The 25,572-nt window shown below is 45.0% G+C and overlaps 2 protein-coding genes across 2 annotated transcripts in view; both read right to left on the bottom strand.

The window, feature by feature from the left end:
- Positions 1 to 22,796, bottom strand: part of szt2 (SZT2 subunit of KICSTOR complex) — a 181,611-nt gene extending 158,815 nt beyond the window's left edge. The window contains exons 1-9 of the mRNA XM_083766835.1: positions 22,660 to 22,796; positions 20,046 to 20,171; positions 10,005 to 10,193; positions 5,888 to 6,058; positions 4,886 to 5,011; positions 4,359 to 4,500; positions 3,454 to 3,560; positions 1,935 to 2,145; positions 434 to 604 (exon numbers count right to left, since the gene is read on the bottom strand). Coding sequence (XP_083622961.1) covers positions 434 to 604; positions 1,935 to 2,145; positions 3,454 to 3,560; positions 4,359 to 4,500; positions 4,886 to 5,011; positions 5,888 to 6,058; positions 10,005 to 10,193; positions 20,046 to 20,171; positions 22,660 to 22,683 — 1,267 coding nt within the window. The 5' untranslated portion in view covers positions 22,684 to 22,796. The remainder of the gene's footprint in view (positions 1 to 433; positions 605 to 1,934; positions 2,146 to 3,453; positions 3,561 to 4,358; positions 4,501 to 4,885; positions 5,012 to 5,887; positions 6,059 to 10,004; positions 10,194 to 20,045; positions 20,172 to 22,659) is intronic.
- LOC310860835 (N-acylneuraminate cytidylyltransferase-like) lies at positions 13,376 to 14,728 on the bottom strand (the record flags this gene model as incomplete). The annotated part of the gene is made up of 1 exon (XM_083768025.1): positions 13,376 to 14,728. The coding sequence occupies one exon, from the start codon at positions 14,726 to 14,728 to the stop codon at positions 13,376 to 13,378; it is 1,353 nt and encodes a 450-aa protein (XP_083624151.1).
- Positions 22,797 to 25,572: the final 2,776 nt, after the last annotated feature.

The raw sequence follows: 25,572 nt of genomic DNA, 5'->3' as shown, positions 1-25,572 counted from the left end.
GGCCGACCTAATCACGGACCGGCCGACCTATTCACGGACCGGCCGACCTAATCACGGACCGGCCGACCTAATCACGGACCGGCCGACGCACCTACGGACGGGCCGACGGTGCTGACCGGCCGACGGTGCTTACCGGCCGGCGCGTGCGCCGGAAGAAATGGATTCTGCCCTTGCTGCTAAGATGAACGATCCAGTGGTGTGCTAACAACACAGCTAGCTAACCGGCTAACGTGAGTAGCATTATGGGTCGCTTGATCGAATGCACTATAAAAAGCAATTGCCGAAGGGCTTTCGGCAATGGCAGCAAGCGTTAGTATCAAAATTAGGCTTCAATTGCTGAAGGGCTTCGGCAATGACGGTAAAAGTATTAACATGTACCTTTGGTGAAGTTGACCTCTCGTCTCTCGCTCAGCCTACAGACTGTTACATGTACCTTTGGTGAAGATGACCTCTCGTATGGTGTAGCCCTCTCTCAGCCGTACAGACACAACGCTGACCAGGTGGGCGTGCACGTCCTTCTCCATGTGCTTCTTCCTCCGGAGCACCAGCGCCGGGTTCCCGCTGGCCGACACCAGGTGCTCGTTGAACAGCTTGTGCTGACCCACTGGGAAGACACGGACACCGCCAGTTGGATGGAGTGATTGAATGATTGATTGATTGATTGATTGATTGATTGAATACTTCATTTGCAATACTTCATTTGCAACAAACAAAAAATTTAAGCCACCGGTCAAGGAAAACTCATGACCCACACTTCATGTCTAATTAATGCCCCCTATCAATAAAGGCAAAAACGCCCCAAAAATATCTTAAGAGAAATAATTAAATATACAAAGACATCACTGACACATTTAAAAATCTTTTGTACATATTTTTTTTTCTTTCCAAGGAAAATGTAGAAAATTATGGGAGGGTCCCTGGAAGCTGGAACTACATATTTTCAGTGGCAGTGGCATATCCAGGAATTACGTTTTGGCCAGGCAAGATGTGTTAATTGTCGTCTCCCAGCGCACAATCGTAGCACTAAAGGTTTTCAAAGAGATATACCTGCCAGACGAGTAGGATGCAAAGGCAGAAAGGCTTGCATTTACATTCCAATGGGTGATTCTACCACAACGGCCAATCAGCTGTCCACTAATCCATACAATGAGAAAAAAAAGAGGACAAAAACAAGACCTGGTCTTGTTTTTGTCCTCTTTTTGTCTCATTGTATGGATTTTGGCTAGGCCAGGATTTGGACAGGCGGACGCCTGCCCTCGCCTTATTGTAGATACGCCTCTGTTTTCAGATGCAGATAAGTCTGGGGGTCCTTGACATGAAAACGGTTGAGAATCACTGACATAGAAACATACGTTTTTTCCCCAGAAAACGGTCATGATTTAGAAGACATTTAGTAGAATCTGGTCTCAGGTCTAAATGGGTTTAGTGTCACTGACCGCTGTAGTAGTCGGGTGGAACGACCACCGTTTTAAATAATAAATAAATAGTATTAATTATTATTAAATATTAATTAAATAAATAAAATGATGGCATTGGCTATGTGTATTGACAATTCTGTCAACAAATAAAAACTAGAGTAAAATGTTAGGGGAGGGACTAGTATAGTGGAGATCCAGTAGAACTGAAAGACAAGTAATTTCAAATTATGTTTGGTTGATCTATAAGATCTACAACACATCGCACTGCGACGCGTTGTGAGCTTATAGATCTGCTATTTTCAGCAAGTCTAAAATCAATTATTAAAGGCATTAAGACGCCATCAAGGCCCGCCAAAATACATTTTAATCCAGTAAATAAACTGTAGTCAACTAAAACAATATGATAATTAGTCGACTACAACTAAGACCTTCCAGGTGACTAAAACTGAATGAAAACTATTCAAGAGACTATGACTAAAACCTCAATTTGCTGTCCAGATCAACAGTGTCACTGACCGCTGTAGTAGTCGGAGTGCATGGCGTCGGTGGTGCGCAGGAAGGAGTAGGTGAGGAAGGCCTTGTGGTAGGCGTTGAGCTCCGTGGAGCGCGGCTCCGGCTCGGGGCAGCTGGGCAGGTAGGAGCCGAACGTGGCCAGAGACATGAACTTCATCAGCTCCACGTTGGGGATGTAGCCCAGGCTGCAGTCAAAGCTGTATGCGCCGCCCACCTGGCAACGCACGTGCATGCACGCGCACACACACACACACACGCACGCACACAGAAGAGTTGTAAAAGTTTGATTGAGTATTAGGTAGAAATGTAATGCAAATGTAATGTAATGTAATTTTTTGTTTACTCTTTTGAAAAAACATTATACAACAGTTCAACTAGCCGATATATATCGATCGAGCTTGTAGACCGGCGGTTTTTCAAAATAGTAAAAAATGGCAAATAAGTTTAAACCTTATCAAAGAATATCAAAAATATCGGAGTTGGAACCTGAGACCTTGACCAGCCCCATTTTCCCGCTGAGAGCTGTTCATGAGGTGGACAGCCGCTGCCCCCGCCGGCAGGGGATTGGGGCTAGGCCAAGGGGTAAGGAATGGCGCAAGATATAGCCCTTACACTAAAAGGTCTTGTTTCCATTCAGGTCCTGGGTATTCAATTCATAATCACGACATGGACAAATAACAAAATTCAAATCATCACAAAATAATAATAATAAATGAATACAAAAAGATATGTACAGGTTGGGGAAGAAAGGAAGAGGGTTATAGAGCGTCGCAGTCCCTCCCCCTTTCAGAACAACGAGTGGCCCAGGAAATTAATCGCAATGCATTTGTCCCATAGGCATTTCGTGCTTTATTTATTTAAAGACCTTTTAAGCGTCGTATGAAGCCAACTCTTGTCGTGACAAATCATGACAACACACACAATATTTCGGGCCAAACAAAGAATTAGAAAGTAGAAAAAAGCGGCATGTTACAACCCTTTTTTGTTGTTTTTCTTCTTTGTAATTATTTTTTTGGTCCAAAATATTGTGTGTGTTGTCATGATTTGTCACCACAAGAGTTGGCTTCGTACGACGCTTAAAAGGTCTTTAAATAAATAAAGCACGAAATGCCTATGGGACAAATGAATTGCGATTCATTTCCTGGGCCACACGTCAACAAATAGTCTAAAATGTTAGAGAGGGACTAGTGGACACGAGATCCAGTAGAACTAAAACACAATAATTGTATGCTTGGTTGCATGCTGAAAAAAGCTGATCTACAAGCTTGTAGATCGGCAATTTTCAGCATGTGTAAAATCAGCCATTACGACGGCATCAATGCCTGCCAAAATACCTGCCTTAATCAGCTGTAGATTTACCGGTAGTCGACTAAAATCTCATGACTTGATTTAGTGGACTAAAACTAGACCGACGCTAAAACATGCCAGGTGCCTAAAATGAGACTAAAACTAAAGGAAAAGCATTCAAAATACACGACTAAAACTAAAATCTAAATGTGCTGTCAAAATCAACAGTGCCTACCTGCACAAAGGAGCAGGCAATGGTTCCACTTCGGAGTTGATTCAACAGCGTCTCGCACACGCCGACATCAGGCACGCTGGTCACGCCATCTGTGATGATAATTATACCTTCGGAAAAGACAACAACAAGTGTTACCCCAAGACCTTTTTCCTCATATCAAGGTCCGTTATTTATTCAGCATTTGACCACCATTTGATGGGATTTGTAGCCTCTCAGAGACAAAACTAAACAATACTTTTTTTATCATATTATGTCCACAATTCCATGCTGTATTGATGTTAGTACCATTAGGAGAGATAACAGGCGTTATAACATTGATGAAAATGCCAATAAAGCCCTTTGAATTTAATTGAACCCATTTAGACCTGAGGGCGTGTCTGTGTCGCCTTAGCACCACTTCAACAATTATTTTAAACTTTAGCCGTTGAAAAATAGCAGATAATGTTTTTAGAAAAAACGTGAAAAGTTGTAGCAAAGATCTTTGAATACATATATTCGCTCACAGCTAACGTTCTGAACTCAAACATTTGCTTTTGGGAGGGGAGCGGAGGGGAGCGGAGGGGGTCCCTGGTACAAAACATTTTCCGATGGGGATCGGCGGCCAATTACATATAATCTTGGGGGGCGGGGTGCATACTTCGTTTAGACTAGTCGGTTAGACATGGGTTAAGGTTAGGTTTAGGTGTGCTGCCCCGTGGGAGGTTAGGTTTAGGGTGAGGGTTTGAGATAGTTTGCAGTTCTAGGACTAATGACTGGTCTAACCAAATGACTAGTCTAAACCAAAAACTGTCTAAACTAAGTACTGCACCACTTGGGGCTCATTGACATGAAATAGTTTTGAGAACCACTGACGTGGAATTTAGAAACAAAGTGAAGATGTGCATCATCATCATCATCATCATCACCTGCGCTGGAGTTTGGGGGCAGCAGCTGCAGGGCCAGGATGCCCTGACGCACCATGCTGACCAGACCCACGTCCGCCGTGGCCATGGTCACTCCCTGCTTCCTCTGGGTGGGCGGCGGGCCGTCCGGCCTCTCAGACTGTAACTGTAAAACGAGAAAACCCCCGCAATGTATATGATGTACAGTAGAAAATGTGTTAACCCATTTTGGGCGGGAACCCCTTTTGGTGTTTTAACTCTTTGAGAGATTCTCCCCCCCCCCCCCAGGTTGGCAAAGGAAGTGTAGCGCCTAGGATTACATTAGATAATTGACACTGGGTGGAACTATAGTGGCCCTCTGGAGTGAGTGTGGAACTATAGTGGCCCTCTGGAGTGAGTGTGGAACTATAGTGGCCCTCTGGAGTGAGTGTGGAACTATGGTGGACCTCTCCATTGTCAAAGTTGCCCATGCCTGCGTTAGATAATCGACACTGGGTGAAAGCTAAACCGTGGGATAAAAACAATTGAAATAAACAGTCCTGGTGACTCACATCATGTGTGTGCTGCTGCTGCAGCACCTCGGCGATGTTGTTCTCCACCGTCCTGAGCTGCTGGTAGATGTGATGTAAGAACTGGTCCAACTCCACACAGTCCAACTGACAGCCCTGTACCAGCACCTGGTGGACACAGCATGTCATTACAGCCCTGCGTACCAGTGCTGATTTCGTCGACTAATACTATGACGAAAAATGTTCGTCGACTACCTTCTTTTCCACTGACATAGTAATGGGAAATTTCAAATTATACCTCCTGGTTTTGGGGGGGGGAAATGGAAGGCGGGGGTTTTCAGAGTAAAATCTGCCTCATCTGCTGGGCACTATAGCGCCTTTATTTGTGAAAAGTTCCAGCGCACTGGAAGTGTCAACACAGACAATTTCAATGTGTAGATTGTGTCTGTGGCCTAATGCTGACATCGGTTCGAATGTTCTCAACCTGTAATCACCAGCATGTTCTCATCAAGACCATTCAATGCAGCCAGAGTCACATTTCCTACATACGGCCTACCGTGAGCAGGCGGCTTGCAAATGCGGAAGTGAAATCACTGCTGCCGAAGTGAAAACATCGTGAAACTGAATTACGTGGCCGGTTAAGACTGAGGTTAGGGTTAGAATTACAGTTACATTTAGCCGTTACGTTTAGTAATAGTCAGACAAACGCGACCAACACCACGTCGGACAATGGTCGTTCCAGGGACCCCCCCCCCCCCCCCAGAAGCTAAGATATGAGATAAAAAACATGCACTGTGAAACTACTGTGTCCGAACTACGCGGCACTCATATAGTTTTATATATATTTTTCAACAGCTAAAGTTTACAATAATGGATAAAAAGTGGTTAAAAGCTATAAGGCGACACAGTCATACATAGTCAGGTCTAAATGGGTTGTATACAGAGAAAACATCCGAAACCGCTCTCATTGGACGGTGGACGGGGCGCTGGGGTCCTTGAAACTAGAGCGTGTGAGTATTATGAATAACCGATAAAGCGGCTCACCTGGTGAGAACTGAGGCCGATGATGGAGGAGTAGGCAAGGATGGTGATGAAGATCTTGGGCTGGAAGACCTGCTCTGTGCCGGGAACCTTGAAGGGGAGAGCTAGGCCGGCCAGACACCTGGAGAGGGCGTGGAACACCTCGTCGAAGATCATCTCCCCCGTGCTGTCATCCTGGGGGGGGGGGGGGGGGGGGGAGCAACAAAAAAAAACAACGACGATCATCTCCTGTTGTTAATGTGGGGGTCCGTGACCCGAAATATTTGAGAACCACTGGTTTAAAGGAGAATTCCATACTAGAAGGCTTTCTTACCTTTCTTTGTAGTCGTTACGTCCCCACCAAAGAGGTCCTGGTGTTATTTTGTGCAAAAGTGCATTTTTGGCCATTTCCCCTACCATAAGCCCTCAATGGGGTTTGGGTTTTTGTGCTAATTCCCGTATTTCCAATTCCATCGAAATAAGTAGTAAAGTGTGCCGCTTGGGATACTATTTATTATGAAGAGAGGATATATACAAAAAAAATATTTTTGAGTGATGGAAATAAGCGAATTAGCACAACACCCCATAGCCCCATTCAATTAAATGCAATTAATTGAGGCCGTATGGTTGGGGAAATAGCCAATAATGCGCTTTTGCACAAAATAACACCTGGACCTCTTTGGTGGGGACGTAATAACTACAAATAAAAGGTAAGAAAGCCTTCTAGTATGGAATTCTCCTTCAACCCATTTTGACCTGAGACCAGATTATATCTATTAAATCTACAAAGTCTTCTAAATCCTGACAGTTTTTAGAAAAACCTGTGTCTATGTCAGTGGTGCTCAACCTTTTTCACGTCAAGGACCCCCGGAATTATCTGTATTTGGCCACGGACCCCCATCTGAAAATATGTTGTTCCAATTAAGGACCCCCCAGAAGCAAAGATTTAAGCTAAAAACGTTAGCTCTGAAAGAGTATATATTCAAAGATTTGTTCACGATTTTTCAAAAATAGCAGATCTACAAGATTGTAGATCTGCTATTTTTCAATTAGCTAAAGTATGTAATGATGCTTAAAACACCAAAAGGGGTTCCCACTTCCCACCCAGAATGGGTTAAACAATAATTAAAACATCACACCTGTGTGATGTTTTGTGAGGCGCGCTCTTATCAATTTGCGTCCTCACTTTTGTCTTCAACATTTGTGTTTATGCTGTGTTTGTATTTACGCAAACACTCAAAGCTGGGCATCGGAGGGGCCCTCAAAAATGTGTAAGCAAGCCCAAATGAGCAACCTCACTTTAGAAACAAGCCCAAATAAGCAACCTCACTTTAGAAACCAGGCCAAAAGAGCAGCTACACTTTAGAAACCAGGCCAAATAAGCAGCTACACTTTAGAAACCAGGCCAAATAAGAAGCTACACTTTAGAAACCAGGCCAAAAAAGCAGCTACACTGTAGAAACCAGGCCAAATAAGAAGCTACACTTTAGAAACCAGGCCAAATAAGCAGCTACACTTCAGAAATGAGCCCAAAAAATTAAACCCCAACCCGCAACTACCGATATTCACAAGTCAAGAGACATTACAGAAAAAGAAGCCCAACGTCTTTCATAATAAGCAGATGTGGCAACAGCTGAATACTGTCAATTGTGTCGACTAAAACTATGAGGAAAAATGCTTACCTTTTTGCACTGAGGAAAAATAATAAACTAAGCTATGATGACAAAAACTGAGACAAAAGATGAAATTAAAACTAGACTAACATGTTAGGGAGGGACTAGTGGACAAGAGATCCAGTAGACAGGGCCGGATCTACAATATGGGCCCTTTGGGCACGTGCCCAGGGGCCCTTTTTAGCTCCACAGACATTTTCCCCACTAATCAGATTGAAATAAATGGTGTCTAATTTTGTTTGTATTTTATTGTTGCTGAGAATGCAGCTGAAAAGTGCAATTGTGTGTAAAGCAGCAACAATGCGCTAGATTGCCTATTTTTGCGTGTGCACTAAGTGCGCACAAACATTCGCACATGCATGTGTAGGGGGGTCGGGGGCCCTTCCAGCTTCAGTGCCCAGGGGTCCTCTCAGAGGTGTTAATCCGGCCCTGTCAGTAGAACTAAAAATCAAGTCATTTTATGTTTGGTCGCATGCTGAAAATAGCCTATCTACAGGCATACACAGCGAGAAACGTTGTGAGCTTGTAGATCGGCTACTTTCAGCATGCAACCAAGTGTAAAATTAAGCCATTACGACAGCATCAAGGCCCGCCAAAATACATTTTGGACGACTAAATCAACTGTAGATTTGGCCCTGGACCCCATCTCAAATTATGTTGTTCCAGGGACCTCCCCAGAAGTAAAAAATTAAAAAGCTCGCTGTGAAATAATATACATTATATTCAAAGATTTGCGCCACATTTATACGACTTTTCAAAAATAGCAGACCTAGGGGGGGGGGGGGGGTGGTCCCCTGGAACAACATATTTTCAGATGGGGATCGGTGCAGAAATACATATATAATCCTGGGGCTCTTTTGACATGAAATAGATCAGACCTGGGCATTGTGCGGCCCGCGGGCCAAATACGGCCTGCCGGCTGATTCTGACCGGCCCGCGAAAGATTACTTGATAATCAGAAAATAAAACATACTTTCTAATTACCTTATGGGTGGACTAAAACCGCATCGCTTTTATTTTGAAGCCCATGCATTCTCACAGTGCAGCGAAGTGCACACAATCTGCACGTCAACTGTGCACGTGAATTGCATGTGATTGAGAACCTGTCTTCCTTCCTTCACCCCCCTCATATGTGAAAATGTCGGCTTTTTGGATTTATTGTTGACAACAACGTTGGTGAATGCAAATAGCCATGAAGCATGCAGCTCCACAACACGGTAGGCGCAGGCGCATGCTTTGATTACCAAACTTCATCGCAGGAGGACAAGTTAAATCCCATTATGCTTCATTGCTTTATTTAACCCACTCTAACCCGCCTCGCCAATAAAGTTAAGATGTTTTAAGATGCTGCCGTATGGCGGTGTTGCGCCCAGAATGTGGCATGCTTCTGAAGTTCAGAACGCTTGGGCGATGCGCCGTGAGCTTGTGGATCGTCTCTTTTCGGCACACGAGTCGATCGACACCGTTGTACCACAAAGTAAATCTGGCAGAACGAACGTGCACACATCAACATACAGCGCCTGCCAGGCTGCCAAGTCTCAACACTGGTTGGCTTATTATTGTTTTCACTCAGAACATCGTTGTTTAATGGTTGTGACTTAACACTCATCTCTCGATAGTAAGCAGCGTGCCATGGGTTGTGAAAGTGGCACCTCCAGTGTCCTCCGAATGGAACTATTAAGAGAGCTACCTCTAATGTTCTCATTGTTAAAAGAAAATGCTAGTATTTACAGGACTTGTAACTTAAACAAAAACATAGTTTTCAACTGGGAAAGGAAACGTCTCAAGCCTGCAAGTAGAAAGTAAAATAAATCACACTCAGGTGAAATGAGGGGCGCTCTTATTGTACATCATCATGATGTAAAATAGTCACTCTGCCTATAATTTGAGTCAAATGTTTCACATTTTGTTTACCATTGATTTGCAAAACATTTGGCCCCTTGGGAAAAATAATTGCCCACCCTGAAATAGATTGAGAACCACTGACATAGAAAACATGAGGTTTTTTCAGAAAACTGTCATGATTTTAGAAAGACATTTTGTAGAATCGAGCTCAGGTCTAAATGTGTTATTAACCCATTTTGGGCGGGAACCCCTTTTGGTGTTAGCATTATGTTATGCTTTAGCTATTGAAAAATAGCAGATCTACAAGCTTGTAGGTCTGCAATTTTTGAAAAATCGTTAGAATGTGGCGCAAATCATTGAATATATATTTCAGAGCGAACATTTTTAACTAAAATATTTGCTTCTGGGGGGTCCCTTGAACTACATATTTTGAGATGGGGGTCCGTGGCTCAATTGAGATAATTCTGGGGGTCCTTGACATGAAAAAGGTTGAGCACCACTGACATAGAAACATATGTTTTTCAGAAAAATGTTTAGATTCAGATTAGAAGCCTGTTTTTCATCGACCTCAGTCCAAAATGGCTTAATCAAATTGAATGGAACGTATTGCGCTGTGCTCTCACCACGATGCCGGTGGATGGGCTGAGGTCCAGCTCGATGATGAAGCGGTACCGGCGGGCCAGGAAGGTGGCGCGGGTGGAGGGCACCAGGACGTATGGTGGAGGACACGACGGCGGCGTGGTGGTGCTGTCCGGCTGCCACCCTTTAGGCAGGACGCTCAGCAGGTCCAACTCATTCTCTGACGAGCTCAGCTGCACGGTGGAGGAGGATGGAGATTCAATGAATTCACATAATACGATGGATAATTGTATAAAGAACAGTTGATTTTATATTTATACTAAATAATAACAAAAATACTTTTTTCCATAATACTCCTACTCTCCTAGTGTATTTTTTGGTAAATTCAGGTGACTTTTTTATTTTTTATTTTTTCTGTTTCAGTTTTTTGTTGTGTGTGTCTGTTTTGTTTTGTTTGTATGTTAATTTGTTTGTCGCTCTGGATGAAGAGTGCCTAAATGTTGTAGGCAGGGGCGGCCTTAGGAATCTGGAGGCCCGTTTCAAGACCAAATATATGAGGCCCCCATATATACATGCCTGGCAATTATTCTGTTAATACTGGCGTATTGATACAAATAGTTTTGACTGTTCAATATCACGTGCAGCCATTACTCTCGACAATTACGCCAGCAACAACACCTCTCCTCATCCCATCATCCCTTCACAATAAAGTGTCTCGCCTTTACCTCCCAATGCCGCACATTTTACCCGGTTTCGAGAGCAAGGCAGTGAGTGAGCTCAGAGGCCCCCCTGAGGGTGGAGGCCTGTTTCAATTGAAACTGGTGAAGTGTGGCCCCCTGTGCCTCCCACAAAATGACCGGAACTACTTAATATTTCACCAAAATCAGACCAAAACTAGGGCAATCAGTTGCAACCACTGAACTATCCCTTTAACTACACTTCTGCTGCCACCTAGCGGCGATGAAAGAGTTTTAAGAGTGTCTGCTAAATGCCTCAATTGTACATTGTATACACTAGTCCTTACCCGTTCTGATATATTTCAACTTGTATAATATATTTGTGTGTGTGTGTGTGTGTGTGTGTGTGTGTGTGTTTTTTTTTTTTATGAATAAAAACAGCAGTATAACATGAAAGTATATTCTTACAAATGCATGGTAGGGAAACGTTTTCATGGCAAGAGCAAGGACCGCAACATTTACACTTATTAGCCCACAGAGCCCCATTTGAAAACTTTTGCAACCTGTGATGTTGCGAGCTTGTAGATTAGCTGTTTTCACCGGAGCGTGCTCTGTAGCCACTTCACGCTGTGAGTGTGTGTGTGGCTTATGTTCAAGACAGTTGTATCTCGTGTTGTGTTTATAGCGAACTGAAAACGGCCACGCGATGACGCACACATACGCACGTGCACACACACAGCTTAAGTAGTTTACACACACGCTCACAGCGAAAGTAGTCTGCACACACACGCACGCACACACACACACTCACACACTAATCCAGCCAGGCAAGGGCAGAAGGTTCCTATTATAACGGTGCCGACCTCAGAGTAGCCTGCGCACACGCTTTTAGCGAGGTGCTAAGCAAGGGTTGTTTTGGTATATCAATCAATCCGTCCACTCCATGTGCGTGCGCACGTGCACTCTTTACGTGCGCGGCTGCACGCTGTTTCACCCACGTTTGGTTAAAAGTTATATCAAGTGATCCAACAGAGCCACCCCGATAGATAATCATTCCGTTGTGATCGTGGCCGTGTTGTTCAATGTTTCACATTAGGTGCAGGAAAGATGAGATCTGTAACTGCGCGACGCGCGTCGTCAGTGACCAGGCGTGTCACCCGCGTTTGGTTTGAAGTTATAATATGAAGTGACGTTCAAACATTGCATTGCAAAGTGGTTAAATAACCTTAGTAGGCTATGCGCCGTGTGTAACAGCTGCCTGTCTGGCACAATGGTGCCTGCGCTGTTTTTACCCGTGTGTGGTTTGAATCGTCAATCGCCTGTCTGTGCAAAGTGGGAGGGGCCTGAGGTGGTGTACTGTGGAGCAGATCAGCGCAACTTTGCCCGTGGGATCGTGTGGTGATGTAAAAACAATATCTGTACAGTAAATATGACAGTAGCGTCGGTAAAATGTAGCCTAGCTGGATTCTGGGAGCGTGCAGATTTTTTTTGGCATGGAGAGATGTGTGCTAATAGTGTGGCTCGGGCGGAGATAGACCACGGACAAATAAACTGGTTTTTATTCACTAATAAATTAATTATTAATCTTATTGGAAAAATGGCTTTGTTAAGACCTCCATATTATTATGGTCAATGCCTGTGTGAAAAGTGGGAGCGATTGGTACAGGCAATGAGGAGATAAGGTGGTGTTTCTGACATTCAGACAGACAGACATTGAGTGAATTATAGTATGATGATGATGTCTCATCAGAGGAGGGAGACATGGGTTTATATGTCTCTCAGTCTTTAAGGGGCGCTAGCCACTATATACAGCTTTTGTCCAAACAAAATGTCCACAACACAAACATTAAATGCCATTGACAATGAAGGGAACAATTACGTCATCTTGTCCCCACACGCCATCGACAATAAAAGGAGAAATTAGGTCAAATGTCTGCCAAATATGACGTATATTTGTGGCAACAGGCATTCTGATTGGCCAGTATGAGACGATTATGTATGATGATAAGAGTGTCCCTCACTTTGCACGGGTGTGATTCTTATGTCTTCACTAAGCTGGGACGACCAGATCTTATGCATGTCATGAAAGGCTGACCAGGCCATACCCTTCCTAGTTTGAAAGTCCTTTTGGGAAGAGGATATATATGAATAGTCATCAACCTGTTTCAGAGGAGTGTTGTTAAGTGTTTTTATAATGTGGTTATTGTTGGATTTGCATATTTTACATATTCAGTTTTCGTCCCGTTGAGATAAAGACCGACACAGTTGGAGGCCTGCATAAGATCTGGTCATCCCAGCTTAGTATTTAGGACGACCTTTGAGCCGATTCTACTATATGGCTCCGAGACATGGACACTTTCAAAGAAATTAGAGAAACGGTTGGATGGCACTTACACCCGCTTTCTAATGAGAGCGCAAAATCTGTCTTGGAAGAGCCACCCATCGACTAATCTAATATACGGCAACATTCCCTGTGTTTCTTCACTAGTCCGATCCAGAAGAACGCAGTTTGCCGGCCACTACTACAGAGCTGACAATGAGGTTATATCTTCCCTTCTCTGGAGTCCTGCCTCAAAGCAGACCAGAGGTAGAAAACTGTTGTTCTCTGATGTCATCGCTATGGACACAGGCATCAGTAACTTGGGATGGCAATGAAGGACCGGAAAGTCTGCCGTGATATTGTGAAATCCACGATCTCGACGGCGGTCGAAAAATTATGATGATGTCTTCACTGCAGTTCAGAGCCTCGGTCCGGTCAGGATTGGGGTTTTTTTACGTATTGTCGTCTGAAATCGGTTAATGCGTTCTTGTTCCGTCTGAGACTTCTTGGCCTGCTTCTTCCTGAGGAACAGGATGTGTTCGGCGAACTCCCGCACGGCCCCGGCGCCCGCGGCGCAGCGGCATCGGTACTTTGCGGCGTTGGCGGCTGGCGGCGCGTCCCGCGGCACGGCGCTCAAACCCGCCAGGGTCAAATGCTCGGCGTCCAGCTCGTCGCTGCCCATGTACGCAACCTCCGTCCAGTCCAGGTCACTCTCCTCCTCCACCACGTCCGCTCCGCTCCGCCGGACCGGGCAGCCCGTCCTCTGGGCCAAGGCGTCACACATTGCCTTGCTCATGGGCTCCTCCTCCTCGCTGGAGGAGGAGGAGGTCAACAGCACCACCTTCACTCCTTCCGCCTTCAGCATGTGCAGGCCCGCCGTGTCTCTGGTGCTGATGGAGACCGCCTCCTCTCCGGACGCCGACACGGTCAGCCGGCCGTCCGTCAGACACCCGGACAGCTTGCACAGCAGCAGACGCACCGCCTTTGGCTCGTCGTCTCGGCCGAAGTAGCCGTAGTGGAGGATGCGCTGCTCCGCCACGGGCCAGTCGATGTCCACGTCGATGTCCACGCTGTACTCGGGCAGCATCTCGTAGTAGGCCACCTTCCCACCCTGCAGCGTGCCTCCGTTCAGCACCAGGTCTCTGGTGGCGAAGTAGAAGGACCCGTTCTCGCACAGCTCGCCGCCCCAGTCTTGGCGCCGGGGTCTCTTGGCGGGGTCCACGTTCAGCGGCTCGGTTGTCGTCTCTCCGGATCCCTCCTTGATCTCCCGCCAGCGGAAGTGGTGCCGCCGGACCACGGCGAAGACCGAGTCGCATCCCCGCAGCGTGATCATCTCCACGGCCTCGCGCACGTGGAACGGGTGGAGGCACGGCGCCGTAGCCTGGACGCTGCAGATCACGTCCACCTCCGGGTGGAGCCGGGCGAACTCCTGGATGGCCTCCAGGGAGCTGGAGGAGTCTCTTGACGCCTCTGGGCTCCTGCGGTGGACCGTGGCCCCCCAGGCCTTGGCTACCTCCGCGATGTCGTGGTTGTCCGTGGACACCCACACGCTGTGGAACATGCCGGAGTCTACGGCGGCCCTCAGCACCCAGCCGATGAGCGGGACGCCGGCCAGCAGCTTGATGTTCTTGTGGGGAATGCCCTTGCTCCCCCCCCTGGCCAGCACCAGGGCGGCGATGTGTCTCTCGTTGCCGCCGTGTCCGCCTGTAGCGTCTTCATTCTGGGACTGGGAGGAGAGCACCACAGGGCCCGTGTCTGGGACTCCCTCCATGCACACGGCTAAAAAGATGCAACCCTGGGGAGTTGCAAGTTGTGGTTGCCTGTCAAGACGAGGGCAAAAAGTGTATTATGTGGAATACATTACTGTCCAATAGCATGCACCACAATGCAATCCTGGGGAATCGCGAGTGTGGTAATCTATATTACATATTGTGATGTCACTGGATATTGTCCAATCATATGATGTCACCGTATATTGTCCAATCATATAGTGTGGATGCCGATAACTAGAAAGATGCATTACTGCGGAATTGGCGAGTGAGGGTTGCCTTGCCTAGCGGAAAAGCTTTCAGCTTCCAGGTTCTTCAAGAAGTGATCGAAATTGTGACAAGTTTCGCTGAGTTGGGAATGTCATCGACCGTATGCTGTCCAATCGGATGAGGGCAAAATGCAACCTGTAAACGTTTAAAAAACAATGTATACGTTTTGGAGTGCAATGCCAACAGATGTGTTGAGGTCATCACATTTGTGGCTATGGCCGAATAGACCTAAAGCTAAGCCCCTCCCCAAACTGCTATGGTCCAATCACAGCTAAGTATAACATGGGTTAGACAAACCTCTCCACCAATAGTTTTCCTATTATGATAAAACATTGTTTTAAAAAGGAAATGCCACGCACATATTTTTCCAGCACATTATATGGCAGGCCTTGTAGACAGATTTGGAAGAGATTTTGGTTCCAAAAATGAACCAGTATTAAAATGTGTAAAATCCATGATATTTAACATTGGAATGAATGAGCCCGGCTGGAGAGTGTCCAAGTGGGAGTGTTTAACCCATTCTGACCTGAGATCAGATTCATACGAGGTTTCCACTGGACACACACTGGTCTGATTAAACCCATTCTGACCTGAGATCAGATTAAAAAAATGTCAGTCGTTCTTCGATTTTTCAAAAATAGCAGACCTACAAGCTCATATCGCGCCACTCGGTGGCGCGATATGAGCTTGTAGATCTGCTATTTTTCAATAGATAAAGCATAACATGATGCTAACACCAAAATGGGTGCCCGGTCAGAATGGGTTAAGTGGGAGAGGCTTAGCTAAATGTGTGTTTTCGTGCAAAACTAATTATTGGAAAGGATTCAGAACCATGAAAACGTCACATGCTACTTATATGTGACCACATTTGACTGAGGGACTGCCATTGGATTATTTTTTTTTTTCGTGTCATGTGAAAGCAGGGAATCATAGCTTCAAATTGACATATTGGTTGTTCAGTTTGACCCACCAGTTTTGCAGATATGGCTTATAGAGGTCTCTAAAATTACACCTAGCTACATGTTTAAGCATTTATTTCATATTTACATGTCAATTTAAGCTCCGACACATATTTCAGACATGCTCTAGTATGTTAAGAGTCGGCGTGTCTCCTCTGGTGAAAAGCTGGAATTTCCGCGATGGCAGGCTCTCAGTTTGGACACATATAATATATAAGGCAAAACTTTAAAAGGAAAATGTTGCCTTTAGGTCACATATAACTGGTGATAACTGGCATTAAGCTCATACTGTATCATACCAAAATAATAAACTAGAGACATCATAGGAATACGGAAATATAAAAATGTTACGGTCACCTTAGAGGTGGTGCCGAAAATTCCCAAAATCTGGCCTGGACTAAAAGTGTGTGGCTGCGGCGTGCGAGTGTGTGTGTGTGTGTGTGTGTGTGTGTGTGTGTGTGTGTGTGTGTGTGTGTGTGTGTGTGTGTGTGTGTGTGTGTGTGTGTGTGTGTGTGTGTCTGTGTGTGTGTGTGTGTGTGTGTGTGTGTGTGTGTGTGTGTGTGTGTGTGTGTGTGTGTGTGTGTGTGTGTGTGTCTCGGTTGTAAATTGTATAGGCAGCATCATAAGCCAAGGCTTCATCCTATACTCCCTTTTGGTAAAAAAAACAAACAAAACAACTGTAGGCAAACTAGGCATTGTATAAATGTGTTTTTAGCTCTTTTAAATGACCGATACATTTGAACTTGACTTGAAAGTTCAGTCAGTGGTGTTTAAAAAAAACCACTTCACCACTTTTCAACCTATCTTCATATAATTGGCCCTCACTAAGCTCGGAATGTTGTATCTGACCCCTTGCATGTATTATACCGAGAATACGAGCTAATGCCATCCGGTAGGAGGTATAGAACTCCACGGTGTGTGTATAATAGATTTAAACACTCTTTTGTTCCCCTGTCAATCAAAATGCTCGATCAGATATTGCCGAATGCACTTTACTGACCCAGAGATTGCCAAAAGCACTTTTTTGACTAGTTGCACACTATCAAGGGAATGTGTGCAATATCTCTGTTTTGTGTATGTGGGTGTTTCATGGTGTTTTTCCTTTTCGTATGTGAACGTGTCTGTTATTCGTATGCAGCTGTGACTCTGTCTCCAAGACGAATTTCTCCAAAGGGAGACAAATAAAGACAACCTTGAACCTTGAACCATCATGTGTGTACAGACTCATTATGCAGAATGTCCCATTTCACTAGTATTTATTTTCATTTTCTCTTAATTGTGTGTGGGCCTTTGGAAATTCAGTATTTGATGTACGGTATTTATTTCCTTGAGGTATTAAAAAGGTTTTGAAAGTTATTAAAGAAATAGGAGACACAAAAATTGCAGAGTTGAATTCATAAATGTTTTTTAAAGCTCACAACACGTCGCACTGCGACGCGTTGTGAGCTTGTAGATCGGCTATTTTCAGGGCCCGCCATCAAGGCCCGTCAAAATAGATTTTAGTTGACTAAATCAACTGTACATTAAGTTGACACTTAAAGCATTTCAGATAACTAAAATCTAAATAAACACTTGTTGGAAACAGGGACGTGCAGAGAGTGTTAGGGCCGATTCATACTCCTATTTTACCGCTGTTTCGGCGCTGTAGTGCCGAAATGATTTCGGCTCGTCAGAAATGTTCAGTAGCACCGAAGAGCCGACTTTAGGACGGTACCCCCCCCCCCCCCCCCCCCCCCCCCGAACCTCAAATGATGTCAAATTGTAGGCTCTACAGTGCCGAACCGACTTTTATTCGGCTATAAAATAAGAGTATGAATCGGCCCTTAGAGAGGCAGGGGCTGAAATCCCGTAAGAGGGCACTTTTGGACAAAAGATTCGAAAATAGCAGATCTACAACGCTACAACGTGTTGTGAGCTTGTAGATCAGCTATTTCCGGGGCACAACCCGGCACTCTTTAGCCGGTGGAGATGCGGTGTAACGACGTGGATTTCTAAACAAATTTGTTCAACGCAAAATGCTGTGTTCCAAGTTCAGGAGACTTCGGGGGAAAAAAGCTATTCTCCTGAATGCTGCCATCCGGTATATATGGCATGGAAAGGAGTGTGGCATTTGCATTTCTTTCACCATGTAGTAAATGCTGCATTCGTGGTCTGGGAAGGGCAGTTGTTTTACAGACGGGTAAAAGGCCCCTTTTTTTATCCCACGATTTTGTAACCCATTTTTCACCCGTGTCAATTATCTAATGTGATCTTGGGCTCTGCACACCCTCCGTCAACCTATTCCTCATATATGGGGGACATGGGGAGAGCAACGGACTTGAACTCATGCTACCTTCATGCATGAGTGTCCAAGTTGCTCCTTTTACACCTGACAGGGGGGAGTTTCCCTGGTTGGATGTAGCGCGTGGAAGGAACAGGTTATTCCAACCAGTTTCTTTCCCCTCCATCAGGCCCTGGCTGGCCAGGGGGAAGTAGTTTAGAGACCAGAATTACGGCATGTTTTTTGTGAGGGTACCTACTAGGGGTGCAACGGTTCTCTGTTTAAAACCGAACCGTTCGGTACAGCAAACACGGTTCAATGCGCTCTAATGAACCTCGCTATTTCGGTTTGCATTAATTAATTTCTTACAGCTGCGAAGAATGTACTTCTCGGTCACACACCGGCCTACTTAGAAGTCTAGCACTCGGCCCAGGCCGTAGCGTAACGGTCTGGGCACCGGACTGGTGATCCAGTCGCGGTGTGCCGCGGGTTCGACTCCCGGACCCGACACGGCCTTTACCGCATGTCATCCCCCCATCTGCGTAAGCCGCAAAAAAATATCTTAAAAAAAAAAAAAAAAAAAAAAAAAGAAGTCTAGCACTCTATCGGTCACACACCGTCCTACTAAGAAGTCTAGCACTCTTTCGGTCACAGAAGTGTAGCACTCTGTCGGCCCACCCCCTACAGACACACACACACACACAGAGAGAGAGACGGCATGATGAGGAGAATCCAGCCCTCGTCTTTAAACGTCGTTCTTGAAAAGACCACTCTGTGGAATAATTATTGATCGTCATACACAGAGACACACACAGCGGAGTAACCTCGCGTCAACAGGCTTCTAAGCACCGTCTTTGTAAGTTTGTTCAGATCTGCATCTGCACTCGCTGTTTGAGTGCTAATTAAGAGGGAGAGTGAGAGCAAAAACATCCCGTTGTTGCTCTCTCCACCCGCAGCAGGACATTCCGTCAGAAAAGTCCCAACAAAATACTCCATGTCCAATCCATGACTGTAGATAGAAGCCCTTCTTCTAATAATATAAGCATAATATCCTTAAATCCTCATGCAATCCCTTATTGTAAACTTTAGTATTTTTCTGTGCGACACGACGCAGTCACTGCGTGAATCCCTCCCCTCCCAGGAGCCACTCTCCTCTCCTCTTCCCTGCATGCGCTTACTCTGCACGAGTGCACGTGTGAGCGCATAGGTGCATTTTTTCCCCCTTGAAAATAATAATGATGAGGCACATTAAAATAGCAATATAATTATATAAGGTTTTTTTCCCCCTTTAAAATAATGAAAAGGCAGAAATGCCTAATAAAATAATATATGCTAAAAAAGAAAGAAGAACAGAAAATGCTATAAATAAACTTTTTTGAGTGGTGCACACAGTAACTGTAATTTCTTAACCATTTCGGACACGGGGCGGCCTGCCGGAACCGGCCCGGCCCCCTGGGCGCATTCCTGGGGGTTACTTATTTTTTCTTTTTACTGTACCGAAACCGAACCGAAACCGTGGCCCCATACCGAGGTTTGAACCGAACCGTGGGCTAACTGAACCGTTGCACCCCTAGTACCTACCCTAGGGGACACGGGGAGAACCTGCAAACTCCACACAGAAAGGCCCTTTCGCCAACCCCACTTCGGGTATGGGCACTGATGACGCGGAGGAGGAAACACGCCGCCAGCACCCACAGTGACCCGAGCGGGAATCGAACCCAGGACCTTCTACCTGTGAGGCGACAGTACTACCAACTGTGCCACCGTGCCCCCTCTGTAAAAGGCCCCTTTGATGTGTATGTGTACAAGTCCCTGGTTTGAAAGGCCTACCAGCTGCGGCTTGGAGACGGGGCAGATGAGCTGGTTGAGTTTTCCGAGGAACCAGGCCAGGCGGACGTTCCTGGAGATGCGGTACTCCTCCTTCATCAGCAGAAAGATGTGGTCTGCCTCCTCCACCTCAAAACAACATAGAACAGTGGTGCTTTTCAACCCTTTTCATATCAAGGACCATCATTTATACGGCATTAATTATGCCACGCCCACGGATCCACCATTTGATGACATTTAGCCTCGCAGACCCAAAACTGAAGAATATATTGTCGTCGTTGGATAAGATTGTGCCCACAGTTTTCCAAGATTGTGCCCACAGTTTTCCATGGCAAACGATCACAATAACAATTCCTCTACAATCTCTAATTGTGTAGACTTCTTAAGAATTAATTAATGCAGATGTTTAAAGGACAACATTAGTTGTTGTTTTTCAACCAATGTTCATGTTTTAGGTTATTAGAGAAAGTAAAAGATGAGATTACATTTGCTGCTTTCTTTTGTTTTAACGATTTTTAAAGCAGCAAATGAAAAGAAATGGAATAAATAAAATAATAACACTCATGTTTTACTTGCTCTAATAACAACCTAAAACATGAACCTTGGTTGAAAAAAAACAAAGTTGTCCTTTAACAATAATTTATCTCTTGAGAGCTTAAAATGTAACCAAATGGACCTGTACGGGTCCATTTGGTTTCATTTTACACTCTCAAGAGTTAAAGATCTATAATGGTCCATTAGGTTACCAACTCATTTAAATGGGGACCACCTGGAACCCCCTCAAGGACCACTCAAACAACATAAAACCATCAAACTGCATACAATTTAAAATGTAGGCAATTATGCTCTTGATACGAGATGTGGAGAGTAGACCAGATTCACAAAATGTCTTGTAAATCCTGACAGTTTTCTGAAAAAACTCATCAGTGGTGCTCAAACTCTTTTCATCAAGGACCCCCCAGATTCATCTCTATTTGGCCGCGGACCCTCATCTGAAAATATGAATGTTCCAGGGACCCCCTATACCTTACCAATACAATTCTGACCAATATATTCAAAGATGTGCACATAATTTCACAATTTTTCCAAAAATAATCTACAAGCTATATATACAACATTGAAACTTGAGTAAGTATGGCGTTTTGGTGGTAAAATATCTGGAAATACATGAATCCAACATATTCATAGAAAATATACTACACAAAAGCAAACAAAACGAAACATTAATTGACCCAACACTGATGGCAGAGCTGTCAAACAAGTCTACGAAGCTATCTGTGAAATCTATGGGAAAGTTTAATCTGCAACACAATGTTATAAATAGTGGTAGCCATGGTTCATGACTCTCGTATTCATACGAGAGTCATGAAGAAACTTCACCCTGTTTTTTGCGCTCGCTGCATTTACAAGATTTCCGTATATATAAACATTCAGATTTCAAATATAAAGTACTCACAATTTGTCCCACGGGTGTTAGTTAGTAGCAGCGCCAGCGATTAGAATTTCTGCATCCCGCGTTGTTTAATAAAAAGCATTTTTATCCGAGGTGATATTTTGCTATTGGCTTTCAACTACGCGCCCCTATCGGTCGGGAGGAGGGTGGCACTCGGTGTGTTCGATATAGGTACGCTGACCGCCCTGCCAATACAGACTAATAGGCGAGTGCGCTCCCGGTGTGCAACTGTGGATTTCCCAAACGAACCCCGTTTGAAAAAAGTAGCCGGGGAGCTCGGACAAAAATGCTTTTTATTAAACAACGCGGGACGCAGCAATTCTAATCGCTGGCGCTGCTACTAACTAACACCCGTGGGACACTTTGTGAGTACTTTATATTTGAAATCTGTATGTTTATATATACGGAAATCTTGTAAATGCAGCGATCGCAAAAAACAGGACAAAGTTTCTGCATGACTGTCATGATAATCATCATGGCAGTCATGTTCCAGGGCTAAAATAGTGGGAGACCCTGCTTCATCTCTCTCAAGTGGTCCTTGGCTTGAGGGGAGGGGGTGTCATTGAAGACCCCTGGGTATATAGACTCTACAGCAATGGTAGTACCTGTTTCATGTCAAGGACCCCCAAATTGACACTAATTAGCCCACAGACACGCCCATTTGAAAAGATACACCAGGGACACGCATAAGAGAAGATTTTGACGGCTCTAGCAATGATTATCAACCCGTTTAATTTCAAGGACCGCCATTTGACATGCATCAATAGTCTATGGACCCCCATTTAATGGCATTTATATATCTGGGACCCCCAATTTATATTGTAAAATCAATGTTATTTTAACTCTGAGAGTAACGGGTCCATTTGGTTCCATTTGTACACTCTCAGAGTTACAGACCCATAAGGGTCCATTTGGTTCCATTTGCACACTCTCAGAGTTACAGACCCATAACGGTCCATTTGTTTCCCAACTATCATTTAGCTGGGGACCACTGGAACTCCCTCAAGGACCCCTGGGGGTCCCCGGACCCCATTTTTGGAACCACTGCTCTACAGCAATGATTACTATCACAAGTGACAACACGGAGTTAATTAATGAACAACAACATCACACTTCTTCTCCCAGCCACCCTTAAAACTCATGGAACTCGCATTGCATAGTTACCTCGTTGTCCTGTCTCTCGGCCATGCCTGCTGGAGCATTGGACCATCCGGCTGGCTTGGCTTTATTTGTGTTTATTTATTAGTTTTGTTTTAAACTGTTGTTGTTTATGTCTTATGTCTGCTCGCTGTCCGTCCAGCGGTGTTTGTGTGTGTTCCGTTTATTAAAGTCCGTCTGGTGTGTGCGTCCGAAAAATAAGTCCGTTCGGAAAATATAGCAATAGCAGCGTGGTTCCTTCCAACCGGTTAAAAAAACCATACAGTATTAAAGGGATAAGCCAAATTCCAATACCGCAACTTTCACACTCGCTCACTCCCCTCGCGTCCTCCACTCGCTCCTCGGCTCCGCCCCAGCGAGGAGGAGGAGAGGGCTTTATTGCCATGGGAAAACATACGTTTACATCGCCAAAGCAAAAGTGGTGGAACAATACAGTGTCACACAGCTGGATCACTGGAACTCCGAACAGAGCCGTACAGTCTACACAGAATAGACAATTCATCATTTTGTGCATGTAACCGAGGCCAATGTGTATGTATTGGTAACATGTGCAAGGCAATTAAGGCTATTTATTCCTGAAATAGTGCCAGGATGCGCACACGTATAAATCACCCCCCCTCCTCCGACAGTCAGTCCTCCTAACGGACACTATAACAGGAATTAGGTATAGTATCTCTGACTTATGCCTATTCAGTTCAGTCCACATTTAAATACATATTTTTTTGTCACCGTCATTCATAGCAGTCTGTGCACAGGCATGCACAGAGATAAATTAACTATATCTTTTGAGGTGCGCACAATATAGCCGGCCTAATTTATATAGCCTATCCAACTTTTATTATGCTTATATCACACAAGTTACAAATAAAGCCAGTGGCTTAATTGTTGTGGTCCTTTCACTTTCACATAATTATGTAGGCTAGATAGGGCTGATAGGCTACTTTATCATTCTGAAGCTCTATTCATTCAGCGAAAATGTGTCTCTTCAGGAGGCGGACTTATGTCACTGGAGAAGGAAAAAATCATGAACCGAGTGGTGCAACTCCCCTCTCTCCCCCCCTCCCCTCCTCTCTCTCTCTCTCTCTCTCTATCTCTCTCATTAGCAGGCACAGCACTACCCCTCTCTGTTTCTGGCGCCCCCTACTGGTATTAATAAGTCACATACTCGTGCTCACCACTGATACATACATACATAGGTGTGTACACGGACATTGCTGGTTGTAGGAGTGGTTGCACCACTCAAAAGAACATGTACACGTGACGCGGAAATCCACTGAGGAGACAAAATACCCCACCGAGCCTGCACCTGATGTACACTCGCTCTATGTGGTCTCGGAGAGCCCACTCGGCTCCTCCACTCGACTCCACTCGCCTCCTCGATGGAGCACTTTAACAATTGGAACGTTAACCATTTCCGGGTCACACTGGAATGACCCTGAGTGACCGAGTGGGAGTGAGCGAGTGGCCGAGATTTTGGGTATTGGAATTTGGCTATAGAGACTGATCTTACCCCGGGCTAAAACCGGATGTGACATTTGTGGGCGTTCCTGTCTAGCGTGGTGTCAGTGTATACCTAAACCTAACCTCAGTAAACTATACCTAAACCTAAACCTAAGTAAAACTTTGGGCCGATTCATACTCCTATTTTAGAGCCGAATAAAAGTCGGTCCGGCTCTGTAGAGCCTACAATGTGACGTCATTTGAGGTTCGGGGGGGCGTGTAGCGGGTACCGTGCTAAAGTCGGCTCTTCGGTGTTACTGAAAATTTCTGACGAGCCGAAATAATTTCGGCACTACAGCGCCGAAACAGCGGTAAAATAGAGTATGAATCGGCCCTAACGCAGTGGCTGGGGGGGGCGTTTCCAAGAACCCGAAGCCGAAGATGAAACCATGCAAGCAAATTTTGGTGGTCCAATGCGGAAGTGCAACCGAGCACTCAATGTTAAAGCCCAGCTGCACGGGGTTTCCTCGTCATTAATCCACTGGTCCGCCTGCAGTCCTTCTCTTACCACTAGGGCCCCATGCTTCAACATTGGAAAGCCTCACTGGCTTAAAACCTTATACTCTAAGGTTAAAACATAGATATCAGAGTAGAGTTATCTAGTAAGAGAGTAATGACACTCCCGTTGACTCGCATTGTAACAATGGAATGCGGAAGTGCTCATTGTATCTCAATGGAATAGTTTCAGCCATAGGAGCAATGTTTGGAACTATAGCCCATAGGCAGCGAGATCAAAGCGTGTCACCACTCTCTTACTAGATTACTCTGGATATCATATAAGAAAGCTAGATGGCTCACCCGATGAAAAAGTGTAGTCGATGAACAAGTTCCGTCATAATATCGGATTAGTCGACGAAATAAATACTGGTTCCTAGACTCACAGCCAATGCACGTAGCAATCACAACCTATAAATACACCCGAGATTGCATCACTTACCTTTTTGATTCTGCTTTGTGGCATCAAAATCCCCCGCCACCTCCCCATCAATCCCCCTTCATCCACAGCTTTGCCATCAAGTGTTGTTTTTGGCAGCAAAATGGTCAATAGACCTATATTTAGTCTAAAGGCCTATTCATGGTCTGGATTTTCGGTGGTGAGGTGACCACCGGAGCTTCACCGCGGCTCGTGACGTCATGTTGTAGTTCGGTGGTCACCTAACCACCGAAAATCCAGACTATGTATGAGCCTTTAGTCACCAGAGCTTATAGTTTTCATTTATTTTCCATGCAGTTTGTCATTTTTCCTCTTAGTATTAGTCGACGAAAACAACACTGTTTGCCCTTCTAACACCTCTCTCTCTCTCCTAAACCAAGGGGGGCAGTGCCAGAGCAGCGGCGACTGACCGCTCCGGAGAAATAAGTCAATAAGTAACATACATCTCACTTTGTGCAATAAATACTGCTAAACTTGAGCAGAAG

Source organism: Protomyctophum parallelum, assembly GCF_964188405.1.
Source record: "Protomyctophum parallelum genome assembly, chromosome: 6".
Lineage (NCBI taxonomy): Eukaryota > Metazoa > Chordata > Actinopteri > Myctophiformes > Myctophidae > Protomyctophum > Protomyctophum parallelum.
The sequence above is the reverse complement of the archived record's forward strand: the minus strand, read 5'-3'. Positions and strand labels throughout refer to the sequence as shown.